Raw genomic sequence first — 19,375 nt, 5'->3', positions numbered from 1 at the left:
CCTTTGCAAAGGGAGCCGTGCTGCAGGGTGGCTTGGGTCCCGCTTGCCCTCCTCTTCCTGTGCTGCGGGGACATTGAAAGAGGAGGGAAAGTGGGACTCAAGCCATCCTGCAGCACTGCTACCTTTGCAAAGGCAACTGGGCTTGGGGGATCGCTCTGATCCCTTTTTCCCCTCCCCTCCCTCTGCCCCCCTCTGCGGGGGGGGCAGATTTTTCTTTTCTAGATAGCCCCATGGGCTGTCTTTTAAAAAAAAAACCCGACAAACCGACAAATTGATTCATTTGTTGGGCCACTGGGGAGCAGTTTGTGGGTCATCCAGTTTGACGACTCACGGACCAAGATGAAGCGGCATTTTGTCCCCATGTCTAATCACAACTGCTTTCATTTTTATACATTAATGACAGGAATTAGGCCGAGGATGTTGGGGCCTCCGAGACAGGCCCTGTTCCAGGTGAGTGAAATGTAGATATTTGTAGGTATGGGTCTGTAGGCTGGAACTCCCAGAATCCTGCCTGGGTATTCCTGGAGAATTCTGGTAGTTGGAGCCCCAAAAATTCCAAAGTTGTTCCTTGTCTCACAGCCACTACGAAGAGATGTTGAGAACTGTAATCCAATTCCATCTGGAGGGCCAATGTTGACGAGGTTTGCTCCATATAGTTTATTGTTGGCTCAATGTTAGCCACTTATTATAAGGCTACCTAAACTGAATCTATTCCATAGAGTTTGGGATGAATAAGGATGTGTGTTTACCCATTTTCTATTTTACTTTTTAACCAATTCTGTCATTGCTGAGCTGTTTGCCTCTCTGACCACAGGCAGAAGGTAATGGTTTTTATACAAATCTTTACATGGATTGCCTGCAGCTTGGTGGTGGTTGGGGGGGGAATGTCAGAATGTTCCACGGAAGTTTAGAAAAGCTAACGTGGGGAGCTGGTGTGAGGGTTTCTGTTCCAACCACAGCAAAAGGGCACAAATGCCGCTCTTGTGGCGCCTAGTTGTAATCTGCTTGTAAATTAAAACATGCAACATGAAGGTGTCCTGCTATCAGCTAGAGGCATCTTTTTGCCCTTTTTCAGTTGTGTTTTAATCTCTTTGCCTCCCCTGCCCTTACCAAGGGCTCTTCATTTTGTGCCTATTCAAGCAAGCTTTTCATTTCTTTTTAATATTTTGCTTGCAGTTTTTAGTAGGTTTAGGGCCTCTTTTTGGCTGCATTTTGCAAGCTTGATCTAGATCAACAGTTCTCAGACTTGGCATGTGCCAGAATGCCTAGGGGAGCATGAGATTGAAATAGTCGTGAAGAAAGTGTTTATATCAGCTTAATCAAATTTCTGCAGGAGCTCTTCTAACCAAAAGACACAATTTATCAAGAGAAAATGAACAGCATTATTTTTAATTAAAACTTAAACTTATTGTTGATTACAATTATAGATTTAATGTTTATGAAGAACGTGGGAAGTTGGTAAGGGAGAAGTGAGGAGGTGTAAGGATTTCTGAAAAATCAAGAAGGGTTGTGATGCTGAAGAATTTTGAAACCAATGATTTAGATGTTTGCTGCTTAGGGCAGTATATGTTACACAGTGATGACATTCTGTAATTTTATTCTCGCCCATCATTGACACAATATGGCCAAGAGAACTGCCACTATATTCACTAATTGTTAATGCTTTCTCCATCATTTGCTGCTGCTCTGGCCAATTTCCGAGCAGCTAAGCTGCTCCTGTTTATTTCTTCCTGAATAACGGCAACATAATTATAATGAATTTTATTCAAGTGCCTGTTTATGAGAACTGAATAAAGCTCTACTCGCTTAATAGCAGAAGAGGTTCCTTGGCTCCTCAGGACCCCTTCCCGAAGTGTGGGTTATCTGCTTGCCCAGGCCTTGAATATTTATCGGTAGGGTGTGCCTGAGCTGACAGGGCTAAATTTAACCAAATGCAATAGCAGACTTGTTGCTGTTTGTTGCTAGCGTAGCGTATGTGTCCAGGGTCGTGAAGAAAGTGGATGGCTCTTTTCTGTCCTTTACGTGAGTGTGAAATGGGTGCTTCCTCTTACCTTTCCATTTGCCTCTTGGCATTTGGCTGCAGTCCTTCTCTGCTTGCTTGCTTCTTAAATGCATTGCATTTGCCAAACATTGCAATACAGTGGTGCCTCGCATAGCAACGTTAATCGGTGCAGCAAAAATTGCTGCAAAGCGATTTCGTCACTACGCGAATTTAAAAAGCCCATAGGAATGCATTGAAACCCATTCAGTGTGTTCCTATGGGCTTAAAACTCACCTTAAAGCGAAAATCCTCCATATGGCAGCCATTTTCGCTGCCCGGTAAGCGAGGAATCTGTGCAAAAACACAGCGGGTGTCCATTTTTTTTACCCGGCAGCCATTTTGGAACATCCAATCAGCTGTTAGAAAATCATTGCTTTGCAATAATCGGTAAGCGAAACAGGGTACCGATCATTGCAAAGCGATTTTTCCCCATTTAAAACATCGCAAAGCGATCGCAAAAAGTTCGTCAGTATGTGATTTCGTCGTAAAATGGGGCGCCCGTTAAGCGAGGCACCACTGTACTTCCTTAGCTTCAGGTTATTGTCCAGTGGGGCTCATTTATCAGATAGTGGAGTACACACAATCACTTGATAGGCTGGCTATACAAGATAAGGTCTGCAATTCTGGTGTCGTTTTAGAAGATATGACCGTCTTAGTCTGTGCTGATCTATCAGCCAAAACCAAAAGAAAAATAAAATAAAGACGACAAAATGTGGCACCTTAAAGACTCTCGTATTTTAAAGCGAGCTTTATTCTGATATGTGAGACCTCATCCTTACACACGCTTCTTCTTCTATCTGACGGCTGAACATTTAGGAGTTCCATGTCCAAGTCTGTGCTTAACTATGAACCTCTCAGGATGGATGAGCCCTTCGGTCAGTCAGGCTCTCTCATTCCGAGCCACCTTTTTGGGATTGTTTGAGGATAAAGTGGGGAGAAGGAGAGACATTTCTTGGTTTCCCTGGAAGAACAGTAGCGTGTGCATGTAAAAATTAATAAGCAGGCAGGAGGAAGGATTTTCCAGGCGCACTGTGGATTTAAATGTGTGGTGGCATAATTACCATAGAAGGTTCAGGGTGCCTGCATGGCACACAGAAGAGAATGTTACTAGCTCCCAGCTTTGTAGTCAAGTGGGGTAAAATTACCTTCAGTGTTTAATTTGGAACAATCCACCAGCTTGTCAAGTGGCTACATATACATCCTAATAAATGTAGGATTTAGGAATGTCTGTAGTTGCTTTTAGTTACGCCTGAACAAAAGAAAACTTTGTGAAATGGTCCCCCTCCCCACCCTACCCAGATAGGTTTTATACAAAGTCAACACTTCATTCAACCACTCCTTTGTATACGTGGCCATGGAGCCATCTCTGATCTTTTTCATTTCCTTCCTTTTTAGGAACTCGAAATGCCAAGATGGAGTCCCAGGCCAGTGATGATGATGCAGCAAGTGAAGTGCTGAGTCACTACAGCAGTGCTAGTGAGAATGCCAGTGTTGCTGAGGAAGTGACAGGTCTGTACGTGTGAAAAGTTGTGGCAGAAACCCCGGCATTCTCCGCCTTCGGTTTTTGTAACATTTGTTACAGACCTATGTATGCCACATTATCTACTTTGGTTTTAGGAAAATGTCTTTCCTCCCCCAGAATTGTGTGTTTAGTCGTTTAGTCGTGTCCGACTCTTCGTGACCCCATGGACCAGAGCACGCCAGGCCCTCCTGTCTTCTACTGCCTCCCGGAGTTGTGTCAGGTTCATGTTGGTTGCTTCGCAGACACTGTCCAGCCATCTCATCCTCGGTCGTCCCCTTCTCCTCTTGCCATCACACCTTCCTAACATCAAGGTTTTTTCCAAGGACTCTTTTCTTCTCATGAGATGGCCAAAGTACTGGAGCCTCAGCTTCAGAATCTGTCCTTCAAGTGAGCATTCAGGGTTGATTTCCTTTAGAACTGATAGGTTTGTTCTCCTTGCAGTCCAGGGGATTCTCAAGAGCCTCCTCCAGCACCACAATTCAAAGGCATCAATTCTTCGGCAGTCAGCTTTCTTTATGGTCCAGCTCTCACTTCCATACATCACGACAGGAAAAACCATAGCTTTGACTATTCGGACTTTTGTTGGCAAGGTGATGTCTCTGCTTTTCAAGATGCTGTCAAGATTTGTCATCGCTTTCCTCCCAAGAAGAAGGCGCCTTTTAATTTCAGGGCTGCTGTCTCCATCTGCAGTGATCATGGAGCCCAGGAAGATAAAATTTGACACTGCCTCCATATCTTCCCCTTCTATTTCCCAGGAGGTGATGGGACCAGTGGCCATGATCTTAGTTTTTTTGATGTTGAGTTTCAGACCATTTTTTGCACTCTCCTCTTTCACTCTCATTACAAGGTTCTTTAATTCCTCCTCACTTTCTGCCATCAGAGTGGTATCATCTGCGTATCGGAGGTTGTTGATATTTCTTCCGGCAATCTTAATTCCGGCTTGGGTTTCTTCCAGTCCAGCCTTCCGCATGATGTATTCTGCATATAAGTTAAACAAGCTGGGGGACAATATACAGCCTTGTCGTACTCCTTTCCCAATTTTGAACCAATCAGTTGTTCCATGACCAGTTCTAACTGTTGCTTCCTGTCCCACATATAGGTTTCTCAGGAGACAGATAAAGTGGTCAGGCACTCCCATTTCTTTAAGAACTTGCCATAGTTTGCTGTGGTCCACACAGTCAAAGGCTTTCGCATAGTCAATGAAGCAGAAGTAGATATTTTTCTGGAACTCTCTGGCTTTCTCCATAATCCAGCGCAAGTTAGCAATTTGGTCTCGAGTTCCTCTGCCTCTTCGGAATCCAGCTTGTACTTCTGGGAGTTCTCGGTCCACATACTGCTGAAGCCTACCTTGTAGGATTTTGAGCATAACCTTGCTAGCGTGCGAAATGAGTGCAATTGTACGGTAGTTGGAGCATTCTTTGGCACTGCCTTTCTTTGGGATTGGGATGTAGACTGATCTTTTCCAATCCTCTGGCCACTGTTGAGTTTTCCAAACTTGCTGGCATATTGAATGTAGCACCTTAACAGCATCATCTTTCAAGATTTTAAATAGTTCAACTGGAATGCCATCACCTCCACTGGCCTTGTTGTTAGCCAGGCTTTCTAAGGCCCACTTGACTTCGCTCTCCAGGATGTCTGGCTCAAGGTCAGCAACTACATTGTCTGGGTTGTCCGGGATATCCAAATCTTTCTGATATAATTCCTCTGTGTATTCTTGCCACCTCTTCTTGACGTCTTCTGCTTCTGTTAGATCCCTTCCATTTTTGTCTTTTATCATGTTCATCTTTGCGCAAAATGTTCCTCTAATATGTCCAATTTTCCTGAACAGATCTCTGGTCTTTCCTTTTCTGTTATCTTCCTCTATTTCTTTGCATTGTTCATTTAAGAAGGCCCTCTTGTCTCTCCTTGCTATTCTTTGGAAGTCTGCATTCAAGTTTCTGTAACTTTCCCTATCTCCCTTGCATTTTGCTTCCCTTCTCCTCTCTGCTATTTCTAAGGCCTCGTTGGACAGCCACTTTGCTTTCTTGCATTTCCTTTTCTTTGGGATGGTTTTCGTTGCTGCCTCCTGGACAATGTTACGAGCCTCTATCCAAAGTTCTTCAGGCACTCTGTCCACCAAATCTAGTTCCTTAAATCTGTTCTTTACTTCCACTGTGTATTCATAAGGGATTTGGTTTAGATTATACCTGAGTGGCCCAGTGGTTTTTCCTAATCTCTTCAGTCTAAGCTTGAATTTTGCTATGAGAAGCTGATGATCAGAACCGCAGTCAGCTCCAGGTCTTGTTTTTGCTGACTGTATAGAGCTTCTCCATCTTTGGCTGCAGAGAATATAATCAATCTGATTTCGATATTGCCCATCTGGTGATTTCCATGTATAGAGTCGCCTCTTGTGTTGTTGGAAAAGAGTGTTTGTGATGACCAGCTTATTCTCTTGACAAAACTCTATTAGCCTTTGTCCTGCTTCGTTCTGAACTCCAAGGCCAAACTTCCCTGTTGTTCCTTTTATCTCTTGGCTCCCTACTTTAGCATTCCAGTCCCCTAGAATGAGAAGAACATCTTTCTTTGGTGTCAGTTCTAGAAGGTGTTGTAAATCTTCATAGAATTGTTCAATTTCAGTCTCCTCAGCAATGCTGGTTGGTGCATAAACTTGGATTATTGTGATGTTGAATGGTCTGCCTTGGATTCGTATTGACATCATTCTATCATTTTTGAGATTGTATCCCATTACAGCTTTTTCCACTCTTTTGTTGACTATGAGGGCTACTCCATTCCTTCTACGGGATTCTTGCCCACAATAGTAGATATGATAATCATCTGAGCTGAATTCGCCCATTCCTGTCCATTTTAGTTCACTGATGCCCAGGATGTCGATGTTTATTCTTGCCATCTCCTGTTTGACCACCTCCAGCTTCCCAACGTTCATAGATCTTACATTCCAGGTTCCTATGCAGTATTTTTCTTTGCAGCATTGGATTTTCCTTTCACTTCCAGGCACGTCCACAGCTGAGCATCCTTTCGGCTTTGGCCCAACCACTTCATTAGCTCTGGAGCTACTTGTACTTGTCCTCCACTCTTCCTCAGTAGCATGTTGGACGCCTTCCGACCTGAGGGGCCCATCTTCCAGCGTCCAGCGCCCATCCCCAGAATTATGAGTGCACAATTAAGAGAGAGCACTTGGCGTACAAATAGCAAGGAGAAGAAAGTAGGGCTGCAAAGGTTTTAGCCAAAAATTCCACTGTATATTTAGGCTTGCATGACCTATCTAATTTTGGCAACAAGAGAGTGAATATTTGCAACAAATTTTTTTCCTCGTTATGAATGACTAATAGGTTTGCTTTAGCAGATTGGCTAGTAGTTTGCCATGCTGTTAAAAATAAGCCAACAGCTTTTTTCTGCAGTAGTGACAGCTGTCTTAGAATTAAAATGAAGGTATATGGGGTGCTCTGGCACATGGCATTCATGACCATGGGGCTGCCCATAACTAGGCATATTTCTACACACTTTTTATTTCAACCTTGACACTTTTCCACTAAGCTGGTCATCAGAAGCAGTTTTAAGTCATTGTTTAAAATATATAAATAGTTTTTATGCTACTACGAAAACTTCCTTTGTTAGAACATCATTCCATCCAAACTAGTATGAGTAAGCTAACAACAGCTGCCAGAACAATTCCTGGATCAAGTGTTGCCAAAAAGCCTGTTGGGAAAAACGTATGTTGGGCAAATCCTGTTGAAATGGTAGGATCAGAAATCCTTTTCCAGCACAGCCAGTGCCTCTGAGACCTGACTTGCAATCCTTGTTCTGTTCCATTGTGGAAAGCTTGGGTTTGGGTGGGGTTAAAATGACTTCAATGCCTCTTTCCCTCCCTTTTGGGTTGAGATGACTTCAGTGCCTCTTTCCCTCCCTTTTGGGTTGAGATGACTTCAGTGCCTCTTTCCCTCCCTTTTGGGTTGAGATGACTTCAATGCCTCTTTCCCTCCCTTTTGGGTTGAGATGACTTCAATGCCTCTTTCCCTCCCTTTTGGGTTGAGATGACTTCAGTGCCTCTTTCCCTCCCTTTTGGGTTGAGATGACTTCAATGCCTCTTTCCCTCCCTCCATCTTCTGATGCTTTTCACAGGAAGTGAGGCAGTAGATGAGCAAGCACAGCAAGAAGAGGTGGAAGACAAGCTGAAGGAATGTATTGACAATGTCATGGATAAGAGGTGAGGCAAATATGCTGTTTTGAGGTTTAATCCAGATGTCGTGCCAGACTGGTTGCAGAAACAAAGTAGCTCTGATGAATTGCAATGGCTGAGCAAAAGGGTGTGTGGTTCTTTGCTAGTTAATCGCAACAAAGTGTGCAGCAGTACACTTTGTTGTGATTAACTGGCAAACCAGCATTAGAAACCATGCCTTGTAAATGCAGTTGGACGTCATATGGGGTTGAACAGATTTTGACTGTCCTTAGTGGGCAGCAAAAAACATTTGCCACAGACTCTCTCCCTGCCTTGTGCCTCCTCGTCTCTCACTTGGTGTATCCTTAAAGCCTAGTGGAAATGAGGAAAGAGACCCCATCTCCATTTTCAGCCAGGACCCCAAAAAGAAAGCATGTGGACTAATTGCTGTCATTCGAGCTTCATGTTCACCACTGACCAAAAATCTGGCCTGGGGGGTACTGCACTTAAGTCCTCCTGAGTCGGGGCAAATGAAAGAAGGCAGTCAAATCAAAACATTTTCATCAAAAGTAAACCTGCAGCTCAAAACCATGGCTTCCTTCTATGTGTGGAGGCTCAGGTCACATTCTGGGTTTTAAACACAGGTATTACTAACCATAGTTTAGTGGGATATCTGAACTGAGCTAGTGAAATAAAAATAGATAGCTACTAAAGTTTGGCACCCCCTGTTGGTTTCAGGCACTGAATTAAACAGCGGGAATATTCTGGAAAGTCAGCTAGAATACTGGTCTGCCATCTTTTAAGGTGGATACAGACTTAGTTTAATAAACATAGGGAAGGGACTGAAATATGGATAGAAGTAAGGTTATTGACATGTATAAGAGTAAATGATGGTATACAGGCGTACCTCGGTTTACGAAATTAGTCCATTCTACGCAACATTACTTTATATTTGAAAATTTCATAAACCAATACGCCAGTTACGCTAGGAAAGGTGTTGCACTGTAGGCGCAATGCGCCCTGGGAAAACCCTTTCGTACTGGGGGGAGGGGGAGAAAAAAAGGTAAACCAGGACATTATTTTCTATGGATTTTGGTTCATAAACCGAAAACTACATAAACTGAGGCGTTTGCAAACTGAGGCACCACTGTGTAATCGTACAGGAATTAGGCTGTAGATTTTGTATATAAGATACACTGTTTTGTCTTGTTATCCTTAAGGATTATCAATAAAAAATTTAAAATAAATAACACCGCAGAAAAATATCTGAACCAAGCTTTAGTACCCCTGGTCCTACTGAAACCAGAGCCTTCAGAGATTGACACTATCAATTTATGGTGCTCCAGTTACAGTACTGCTAGCATAACCTGTAGTTCTGAGCTTTAGAGTTGAAACACACACACACATACACACTCTGATTGGAGAACGGCATATTTCCTTGTGAAGTCCCCAATTTTGCCTGCGGATTCCTAGAGCTTATCAGTTGTATGGATCTGTGTTGTATTTTGTTCTTTGTGCTCTGTTATGTATGGAAATCAAGGGATTATGTAAATAAATTGCTTGTGTCAAAAAGTAGCCTCTGCTGTGTTTTACAGAAATTGACATCAGGCTCACACTGATGTATTGTGTAGACTTGTGGTGAATTAGCTTATTAAGAAAGTGCTGCTGCAAAGTACAAGCCACTGAAAGCTGCAGTCAGTCTGATATGCCTGTGAAACAGATATATACTTTAAAATAAAATTTAAAAATTGTGTATATGAACAGAGTTTCCACATAGGTGGAAATCCACTTGTAAGTCACAACTAAAGTAGACCCATTGAATCAGTGGGGATTTGGTGAATCAACCTCTTGGTAATTTCAGTTGATGCAGTAGGCCTCTAATTGCAATTTATTGCTGGACTTTAGCAGCAGTGTATTTGTTAACTGTGTTAACAGAGCAGTACAGAGTTCAGAATCCAACACAAGATATAAAGCTTGACTTTTGCTTTGCATTTTTTTTTAAAAAATGATCGATTTAGGCCTCATGTTTCTTGGGGACCTATGACTAATGTGGAGCCTTTTGGTAGGATAGCCTTCTGTATTCTGTGCTGTTCTTTTGACTACCCCATAACATCCTTTTTTATTGCTTTGTTGCCCATTGATGTGTGGCCTTCGTGATCTCTTGGCTGTTTCTATCCCAATGTTGGAAGAGAAAGGGAAACATAAATTTATGCTGTTCATTTTAGTTGAGTCTGATGCAAAACTTGGATGGGGGAGGAGACTTTCCAGACAGGGTAGCTACATTGGCCCTTGTTTTGGCCCATTGTCTTTCTCCCCATTTTTCTCTCTGTGTCTCTATTTCTCTCTCTCTCTCTCTCAAAACTTCTCCAGTGCCAAGACACGACAGGTCGCTTTAGAGAGCCTGCGGTTAGCATTCTCCTCTAAGACCCTCTTTGACTTCCTGGTGGAACGCAGGCTCACCCTCACAGACTCTTTGGAGAAGTGCCTGAAGAAAGGTAGGTCTTCCCAGCCTTTGGGGCTGTCCTGTTTTTGTGATACTTGGGAGTAAATCCAGCCTAATTGGAGTTATTTAAATCTCCATTGCTTTTAATGAGAGAACTACATTGTGGAACCTTGAAGACTAACTGCTATAATATAATACAGCCATTAGTCTTGTTAGGTACCACAACATTTTGCCTCTCATTTGTTTGCTTGCTTGCTTGCTTGCTTTTTTGTCCGATACGCTTGCATATACTTAATATGACTGCTTATATTTTCCTCACTGAACTCTACAGGACTTAAAGTTGGTTTGATGGGTTGTGCTAGTAGATTTATTGGTGCTAAGTATAACTCTTTCTGAGTAGTATCTTAGTTCCTTGCAACATTGCATGTTTTTGATTTTTTAAAAAAATAAACCTTGAGCATTTTTGTAAAGTGACATATAAATTCTCAGCAATTGTTGCAACAACCTTGTAGGATAAGCCAGTGTGGTTATCGCCATAATTGTAGTGATTGCAGAAGGCAATAGTGGCTTACCCTTCAATCGGTGATTGTTGAGCCGTGACTGTCTAACTCGCATGTGCCTCTTAAAGGCATGCACAGTAGCCTTTTTCCTATCCGTGTCCTGGGAGTGGAGGGTTTCCTGCTTGAACCAAGGGAACAGTTGTCACAGCAGCTGGGCATGCTGATAAGTACGAGTAAATCATGTGAAACTGTGGGGGCTCTTAAATGGAGTAATTGGGTTTCTTCAGCTTTAGGTAGCAAGAAAGAGAAATGCTTTTCCGTTTTTTTCTCTTTTTTTCTGGGTTCTCATTAGTCCCTTACATGTTGAGCTGTCTGTGTGACTGTTGGCAGTCTCTTGTTTTAAAAGCCCCTTAGACAGTTGCAATAGTTCTGCCCTACTGGGTTGAAAGGCTACCACTTCTTGGGCTTGTGTGTGCCCCTAACATCGGATTGCATGATTTATCTGCATCGAGTCCTGCTCAGATGCGTCCAGTGTCATTGGCGCATGTTGTAGCAGACTCGAAGGCCGCTGTGTCTCTCCCTGCTTCAGGTAAAGGGGAGGAGCAGTCCCTTGCTGCTACTGTTCTGACACTACTGTGCCTTCAGATGGGTTCAGGGCCAGAGGGGGAGGAGGTATTCCGCAGCCTGAAGCCCCTCCTTATCACCATCCTGACAGACTCCTCAGCTAGTCCAGTTGCTCGGCAAAGTGTGAGTAGTATCTTTTTTTTCCTCCCTCTCTCTTTTTTGTTTTTCCTGGCCTTGAAATTTATCTTGACACTTACAAGAGCACTTGTGGGAGGGAGCTGTTAAGAGATGTTTATGAATGTTCCGAAGGATTGTTTACAGTGGTTCTGCCATTAACTAGTTCTTTCCCTTTATTTCCACTTATTTAGTGTGCCACTGCTCTTGGGATGTGCTGCTATATCGCCGCTGCAGATATGGAGGTAAATTAAGCTAATATTTTGACTTCACATGTCATGGCCAATAGACCCCCTATTAGGGTCCCTATAAGCCAGTTCAGACTTGACAGCACAGAACACGCACATACACAAAATCCCCCCAAAAAATTGTAAGAAAATTGGGGTGAGGTGGAGGTGGCAGGGGATGCAACAGTCAAGGATCCACAAATATACATATAAATAAAAGAGAAAAGAAACTGTGAGCCCTTGATGTCACAGGACATCAAGGTTGCCAGGTACCTACCTAGAGGTGACATCCTGCACTGACAAGCGTCCCGTCTTAAGAGCTGAACCCTTGAAGACCCTTGTCCCAGAGTGGCTGGCTCCCAGTGATTCTTTGGGATCTATCAGTTACCACCAGAAAGGCAAAAGGAGTTGTTGTAGAAAAAATGGTGATAAAAATTCCTAACAGGGTGGTTTGTAGGCTCCGTGATCTACTGGGATAAATAAGGAGTCAAGGTCTCAACAGATGTGCTTATCAGTTGAAAAGCAGCCTATGAATAAGACAACAAAATAAGCCACCTGCAAACCCAAGGGCGTTTAGCGGGGAAGGGGTTACTCTTAATCCACTGCTGAAAAGGAATTGCTTTTTTAACCATGAAAAGGAGTGATTGATGGTCCTTCCAGTCACTCCCTCCTTCATTTTCCCCCCAGGCTTAGGACTTTTCTGTAGTCCTCAGTGTGCCTTGCTGAAGGAGAATTGGCTCCTGGGCTCTGTGTGCCCCTGCTTTGAGAATTGGGAGTTGAGGCACTGGCTCATCACCCCTCACCCCCTTCTCAGGAGTGGCCATTGAGGAAGATTTAGGGGCATATACTAAGGTTCTCTGCTAAGCACCCCTGATTATATAGCTCATGTCATTTATTATAGTGTGCTTCTGGCTGAGAGCTGTCCTTGAAAAATGGCCCTGTAGCAGATGTGGCTACCAGGAGCTCATGTGTACTTAAGGCTTGTGAGAGTGAACTGTGGAATGCAGCCAAAGTATGTCTTAGAAAGTGGTAATTCTCTGTGTCAATGGACAACAGAATTGGTACAAATTACACACTATCCTGCTGAGCTAATTAACTAGGAACTCTTCTGGCTTACGACCTCCATTTTGGATTCTCCTATTGTTGCTTTGAGAACTGACGGGCCAGTGTTCCTTTTTTTTTTCCTTTTCCCCCAGGACTTGATTTCCTGCCTTGTTTGCTTGGAGAGTATCTTTGGCTCTCTCTGCAGTGAAGATGCCAATTTGCCGTCCTCCCACCACAGTCCTTTGCTCCAGGTCCTGCATTGCAACTCACTCCAGTCGTGGTCCCTGCTCCTCACCATCTGCCCAGCCACCCAGATCAAGAAGATCCTGGACTAGTGAGTGACAGGTCTTGCTAGGCAGGGTCTTGTCTGGCTGGGGGTGGAGAAAGAGGAGGAAGAGAGATCTTCCTTCTGCTTTGCCCACTTCTTGATACCGTGGGTTGTGTAGGGAAGTCAGATTGAGTGCTTTTAATACAGCGCATCCACAATTACCCTAGTTAGCCAGGGCTGCTACAATGGGGAGGGTCAAGACTGAGTACTGACTGGGAAATGAAGGTGCATGGGAGAGAAATTTCCTCCAGGAATGCGCTCGGCGGACACGACAATGTCCTTTTCCATTGCCTCCTCATTAGTCTCTTTCTTCTTCGCAGTCACTTGCCTAAGTTGCCGCTGATGCTGCTGAGTGACAATGTCAACCTCCGGATTATAGCTGGTGAAACGATTGCACTTCTGTTTGAACTGGCTCGAGATATAGAGGTATGACTCCGACCCTTCTGATTCTTGCATGGACCTGCACACTGCCCTTCTAGTCATGCAGGATGTATAAACCTCCCTGTTTGGAGAGAATATGCCCCTAAATACCAGCTGTTGGGGAGCAGTGATGGGCAGGGGCATTCATCTTTATGGTCTGCTTCTTCTGGGCTTCCCAGGAGCATCTGCTTAGTCATTATGGGACATAGGATGCATGCTTAGGTGGATGTTTAGTCTAAATCAGCAGGAATTTTTTTTGTCATTTGTTCCAGTAGGCTGGGATATCTATGGATCAAATGAGAGCTTCTCTCAGAGTCAGTGTTCCTTCTGTTTTCCTCACTTGCTTATCTTAATGATGATCCATGTAATTCCTGCATTCTCCTTTTGCTTTGTGCTGATCAGAGGCTGCCCTTCAGTCACACAGCCTTCAATAAATGCAGCCACAGCCCACACTTGCAAGTAGGGATGTGCCATTCAGATTTTTTGGTCTCCAACTCTCAGAACTTCCCAGGCAAAATTTTTGGGAATTCCAGCCTTATGACCTTCACCTATAGAAGGCCCCAACTCAACGTCTCCTTGGCCTAGCTCTGGCCCATTTTTCTGTTAAAAAGTGAAGCTTTCCTGCTCTTGCCTGGAGACTCCATGGTAGCATCAGTGTCTGTTCCTTTTTTTAAATAAGAAGCTAGGCTGGGGATAAGCAATGGAGCCTTTGAGCTGGGCGCTTCTATGTGAGAGCAAAATGTAGGGGTGTGTAAGATGTGGATCTGTAGGCTGGAACTTCCAGAATGCTGCCTGGGAAGTTTTGGAGAATCCTTGGAATTGAAAGTCCAAAAATTCCAAATAATGGTCCTATATAAGAGGCTGATTTGTCTGTGTCTAATTAATGCACAGGGCAGAGCAGGGAAGAATTATCGTTTTGGAGTACAGCTTCCTGAACCCTGTGTCTGTGTGTCTGTGTCTAAAGACAATTCAGAGCTGTACGCTCTGCTATTTGTATCCCACCTACTAACCTTTGAAGAGATAGTCGGTTTGCAAGTTGAAGCATCAGGGTGGTACATGGTCTTCCTTTATCCCCAGGAGGATTTCTTTTACGAGGACACTGACCTGCTGTGCACAAAGCTGAAGGCCCTGGCCACCGACAGCAACAAGTACCGAGCCAAGACAGACCGACGCAAACAGCGCTCCATCTTCCGCGATGTGCTACATTTCATTGAGGTGCCTTGCTTAGCTTTTTGCCATCTCTGCACTGTAGTCTTGGGAGAAGATGTCCCTTCTGAAACGTTGCTCAGCCCTTAGTTTCCTCATAGGTACTCAGGCCTGCTTTGACTCCACTCACTCCTAGCATTCCAGGCTCATGGAGAACTGTCCATACATGTTCAGAGTGCATGTCTGGAGGACTTTTGGCAGGGGAAAATTCTGCCCCCATCACCCCTTTTTCATATGGTTCTGCATGTTCTGAGTCCATGCTCTGGTGCTTTGGGTAGATTCTACGTTATGGCTCGGCTTCATGCTGTGGCTACTCAAAATGGTCCTGTAAAGGGAGCAGAGGATTCTTATAGCAGAGGTTTCATTTCCTGCCATTTCCTTCATAGCAAAATAGCTGCACCTGCCTGGGGTATCTGTGTGTCCTGCTCTCAGAGATATTGTACCCAAGAAGCAGTCCAGTGGGCATCTAAAGCCCTCTGCTGTGTTTGCACCTGGGGAGATGAGGCAGTAGTCAAGGGTTTGTTTGGAATCAGAAATGTCCCCATGTGGCTAATCCTGCACTGCGTTCAGTGTCCGTGAAGTGTTCAGTCCCACCAAGCACTTATTTAGGGAACAGAGGGATGAGACCCGGGAGTACAGGTGGGTTGGATATTTGTTGTTCTGTGTGGAGTCCCTAAATCCATTTCTCCCTTGGTACAGAATGGGGAGTGTCACGAAGAGACCATCAAGTTTGGATTGGAATGTATGTATGTGGACAGCTGGGCAAGGAGGAGAACATATAATGCCTTCAAAGAAACTCTTGGCTCTGGAGTCAGGCACCACCTGCAGGTATGGGCAGAGAGGTTTATCGAAGGGTTTGGGGAAGGCTGACCTGGCAGTTCAGTGCAGGACATAGTTGGCTATCACGATATGGTCAACCTCTTCCCAACATTGTGCCCTTCAGATGCATTGGATTGTAAATTCCATAATCCTACAAACAGCATAGCTGGCTGTGGGATTATGGATTCTTCTTCATGGCCTCTGTGAATGCACACAAATGGGTTTTACTGCGCCCGTGCAAAGCTTAAAAAGACATGATTAGTAGCACGTTGCCCCCCATGGTGCGCATGCTCTGTCTGCCCGTAATACCTCAGTTCCTTATAACCACCGCTGAAATCTGACTTCTGTAGTGATTACTAGAGCGATTTTCTGATTTTCTCAATCTTGCGATTTTTTGATCTTACGGACTACCTTACATTTTTGATTCCTGGATTATGGACTTTATCAGTTTTTCATTTACGGACGTTTCCCTGTGAGTTATCCAAGTCTCCATGTTATGGCCACTTTGAGGTTGATATCATATCCAGCCCGTCCTCGGCCCATTCTAACCCTGTTTCGACCAGGCAGACAACTGTCATCTATTTCTCAAAATTTTAGGCATCGGTCTCATAGTTCGCTCCGTGTAAGAGGCCAGTGAAGTGGCACCATGTTTCCCTGTCTTCTCAGTATCAGGATGTAATCTTTGTCCCGTGTCTGTTGCAATGCCACTTGCTTTCTAAAATGGAGAGCCTTTTTATGAGGTCGGCTGACGCGGTGAACTCTATAGATACTGCTTTGATGAGTTCAATCCGCGATTTGAACAGGATTACTATGAGTTTCCCAAGCGTGTTCACTACATTTATGTCCCATCTGAGTCCTCACCATCACCGTCGCCTCCTATTCAGAGTCTGCATCGAGCCTATTATCAACCTGATCTTATGGTACCTACCTCTAAGAAAACTAAACACCGTCTATCTCAGCTGAATGTCCCTTGATGCGATCCAGCTTCTGCTCAACACGAGCCTCTTCCATCCAAGCGCTCACATATGTCTTTGGTGCCCCCGGCTACGACATCGCGCCCCACAACCACTTTGTCTGGATCCCAATCTGCCCATCATGTCCCAATACCTATCCCTCTTTCAACTGCTCGGGCCCATCAACGCTCTCCTTCATCAACTGTCCCCATCTCTGGAAATTCCTGTTTTGACAACTTCTGAACATGGTCCTCCCTCTGAAGCTTCCAGATAGTCTCCGTCGAATTTACTGACACTGAATTCGGATGTTGCAGATGTTCATCCTCCGTCCCCCTCTGAAGACTTTATCTCTTATTCCCAACTCATTCCTCGAATGGCCAAATCGTTAGAGCTCGATATCGAGCAACCTCCTCCCCCTAAGCACGACCTCGTCTTAGACAATATAAATCAGGATAAATCCCCTCCATTGAGTCTGGCTTTCATACCAGCGATGCTGAACCTTATTAAAGAATCATGGGACAAGCCGTCCACCTCCCTCCAAGTTTCCAGATGGATGGAGAATCACTGTCAAACATGGTGCTGACACAGCTTCCCTTGTCAAACATCCTGCTCCAAATTCTATTATTGTTCAGTCTAATCAATCTCTAATCACCCCCACTAACTGAGAGGGCAGAAAGTTGGACATTCTTGGCCATCGTTTATATTCTTTAGCCTCATTTGTGATGAGAGTGTCCAACTATCAAGTGGCAATGGGCGCTTATCACAGGCAGTTGTGGAACAAAATACTTCCTGTCCTTCAGTCTGCTCCCAAGGAGATCAGGACCGATGCACTCAATACTCATCTAGAAGCCACTATTCTTGCTAAGCAGCAGGGTCTTGCATCTCGCCATACGGCTGATGCCTCGAAGGCTTTGGCTTCTGCCATCTCCCACCGAAGACATGCTTGGCTGCGCTCGGCGGGAATTAATGATGATGCTAGATCCCGCAATCCCGCATTGAGGATCTTCCATTTAATGGGGTTGGTCTTTTTAACGAGAAGACCGCTGAAGTGATGGACAGTCTACACAAAATCTGCAAAACTGCCCGTTCCTACTCCACCTAGCAGCCTAGATACCAATGCGCTCAGTGGTGCAGACCCTTCACTTTTCAACAATCATATCAGCAACATTATCGTTCTTACAAACCTTTCACTCTGGCTCCAGAGAGGTCCAATCTTCCATCTTCCTCAGCTGCTCCTCCTTTCCGCTCTCAGGCACCAGCTCAGCAGCATAGACAATCTTTCCGTCAACCTGCAAGAAAGAATAAACAATATATTTGACTTGATCCCTCCGAGTCTGTTCCCTGGCTGTCCCCTTCATCCCCATGTGGCTCACTTTCTCAACAAGTGGTCCATTATCACCAAGGACTCTTGGGTACTCTCTATCATACAACATGGCTACCTGTTAGAATTCACTGACCTCCTTCCACTCGGCTATCTCTGACATATGACTTACTCACCTGCCCTAGAGGGTGAAATTTCTGTTCTCATCCAGAAATACGCTATCCAACAAGTACCTTCCCAAGATGCTCTAAACGGTTTCTATTCTCGGTACTTTACCATCCCGAAACGCGGTGGAGGCCCTCGCCTCATCCTGGACCTGTGACTTATCAACACCTACATCCATCTGAAGCTCTTTTGTACGGTCACCCTGGAATCTGTTATCCCACTGCTTTCTCCAGATGATTGCTTTGTGGTCTTAGACCTACAAGATTCGTATTTCCATATCTCCATTCACGAACGTCACTTCAAATGCCTTCGTTTCCTCTTCATGGACAGTGCTTACCAATTCTGTGCCCTCCCCTTCGGGCTGTCCACTGCTCCAAGAACTTTCACAAAGTGTATGGCTCTTGTGGCTGCCTATCTTCATCTGCACAATATCACGGTCTTTCCATATATAGACAATTGGTTGATAGTAGCAGGGTTATACTCCACAGACCGAAGGCACTCTACCTTTGTTCTTCAGACTCTGGCAGAACTTGGTTTGCAAGTCAATTTCAAGAAGTCCCATCTCAGACCATAGACTGCATATTGATTCAATCAAGGCCAGAGTTTTTCTCCCTCACAAACGGATATCCAAATTGACAAGAGCTATTCACCATTTCCAACCTCATGCCACGGTTTATGCTTGGCATGCACAATATCTCTTAGGCTTGATTGCCTTGACCACTTCCACGCTCCAACATGCAAGGCTCAAGATGCAATCTTTGCAGGCCTGGTTCCTGTCGCTGTTCGACCACCTTGTTAGATCATCCTTCAAAACAGCTTCTTGTCAGTCCGGAGTTAACTCACCAACTCACTTTGTGGACCTTCATCCTGCACCTCCTTGTAGGCCGTCCTTTTTGACCTCTTCAATTAACTATACAGGTCACGATGGATGCCAGCCCAATAGAATGGGATGCACACTGTGGCAATTACGAAATTCGTGCTCTATGGTCCAACTCGGAAAAGCTACTGCATATCAACCACCTAGAAATGCTAGCAGTCATCAAGGCTTTCTGAGCTTTCCACCTCCTCATAGCTGGTCGCGGAGTCCAAGTTACCATGGACAATATGACCACTCTGTATTATATAAACAAACAGGGGCACTTACTCACTGGCTCTTTTATACCTCGCAGTCCAACTATGGGAATGTTGCTACAACCACCACATGTTCCCTGTGGCTATGCATATATCTACAGAGGACAACGAAGTTGCTGGCAGTTTGAGCCGTCTGACCACCCAAACCCACAAGTGGATTCTCAGTGACTCTGCCTTCCATCATCTCTGTAACCGATGGGGAACATCAGGTCTCAATGTTTTTGCCACCAAGACCAACTTGAAATGCAGCAACTACTGCTCTCGAGTGGGATGCGGTGTGAATTCCCTAGGTGATGTGTTCATGATAGGGTAGACTGGGGCAATGTCTATTCCTCTTATCCAGCAGACAATAGTCAAGCTC

At 44.6% G+C, this 19,375-nt stretch overlaps 1 protein-coding gene across 2 annotated transcripts in view; it reads left to right on the top strand.

The window, feature by feature from the left end:
* Positions 1-19,375, top strand: part of IFRD2 (interferon related developmental regulator 2) — a 33,127-nt gene that overhangs the window by 10,648 nt on the left and 3,104 nt on the right. Inside the window, exons 1-10 of one of the 2 annotated variants that reach the window (XM_072989829.2) lie at positions 1,947-2,022; positions 3,437-3,550; positions 7,683-7,767; positions 10,090-10,214; positions 11,252-11,409; positions 11,595-11,645; positions 12,824-13,005; positions 13,320-13,425; positions 14,497-14,634; positions 15,325-15,453. In XM_072989829.2, coding sequence (XP_072845930.2) covers positions 2,001-2,022; positions 3,437-3,550; positions 7,683-7,767; positions 10,090-10,214; positions 11,252-11,409; positions 11,595-11,645; positions 12,824-13,005; positions 13,320-13,425; positions 14,497-14,634; positions 15,325-15,453 — 1,110 coding nt within the window. In that variant the 5' untranslated portion in view covers positions 1,947-2,000. Of the gene's footprint in view, positions 1-1,946; positions 2,023-3,436; positions 3,551-7,682; positions 7,768-10,089; positions 10,215-11,251; positions 11,410-11,594; positions 11,646-12,823; positions 13,006-13,319; positions 13,426-14,496; positions 14,635-15,324; positions 15,454-19,375 lie in introns of those variants that run through there. The other variant, XM_072989828.2, reaches the window with a different exon arrangement.

The sequence above is a fragment of the Pogona vitticeps genome, chromosome 2 (genome assembly GCF_051106095.1).
Source record: "Pogona vitticeps strain Pit_001003342236 chromosome 2, PviZW2.1, whole genome shotgun sequence".
NCBI classification, from domain to species: domain Eukaryota; kingdom Metazoa; phylum Chordata; class Lepidosauria; order Squamata; family Agamidae; genus Pogona; species Pogona vitticeps.
The sequence above is the reverse complement of the archived record's forward strand: the minus strand, read 5'-3'. Positions and strand labels throughout refer to the sequence as shown.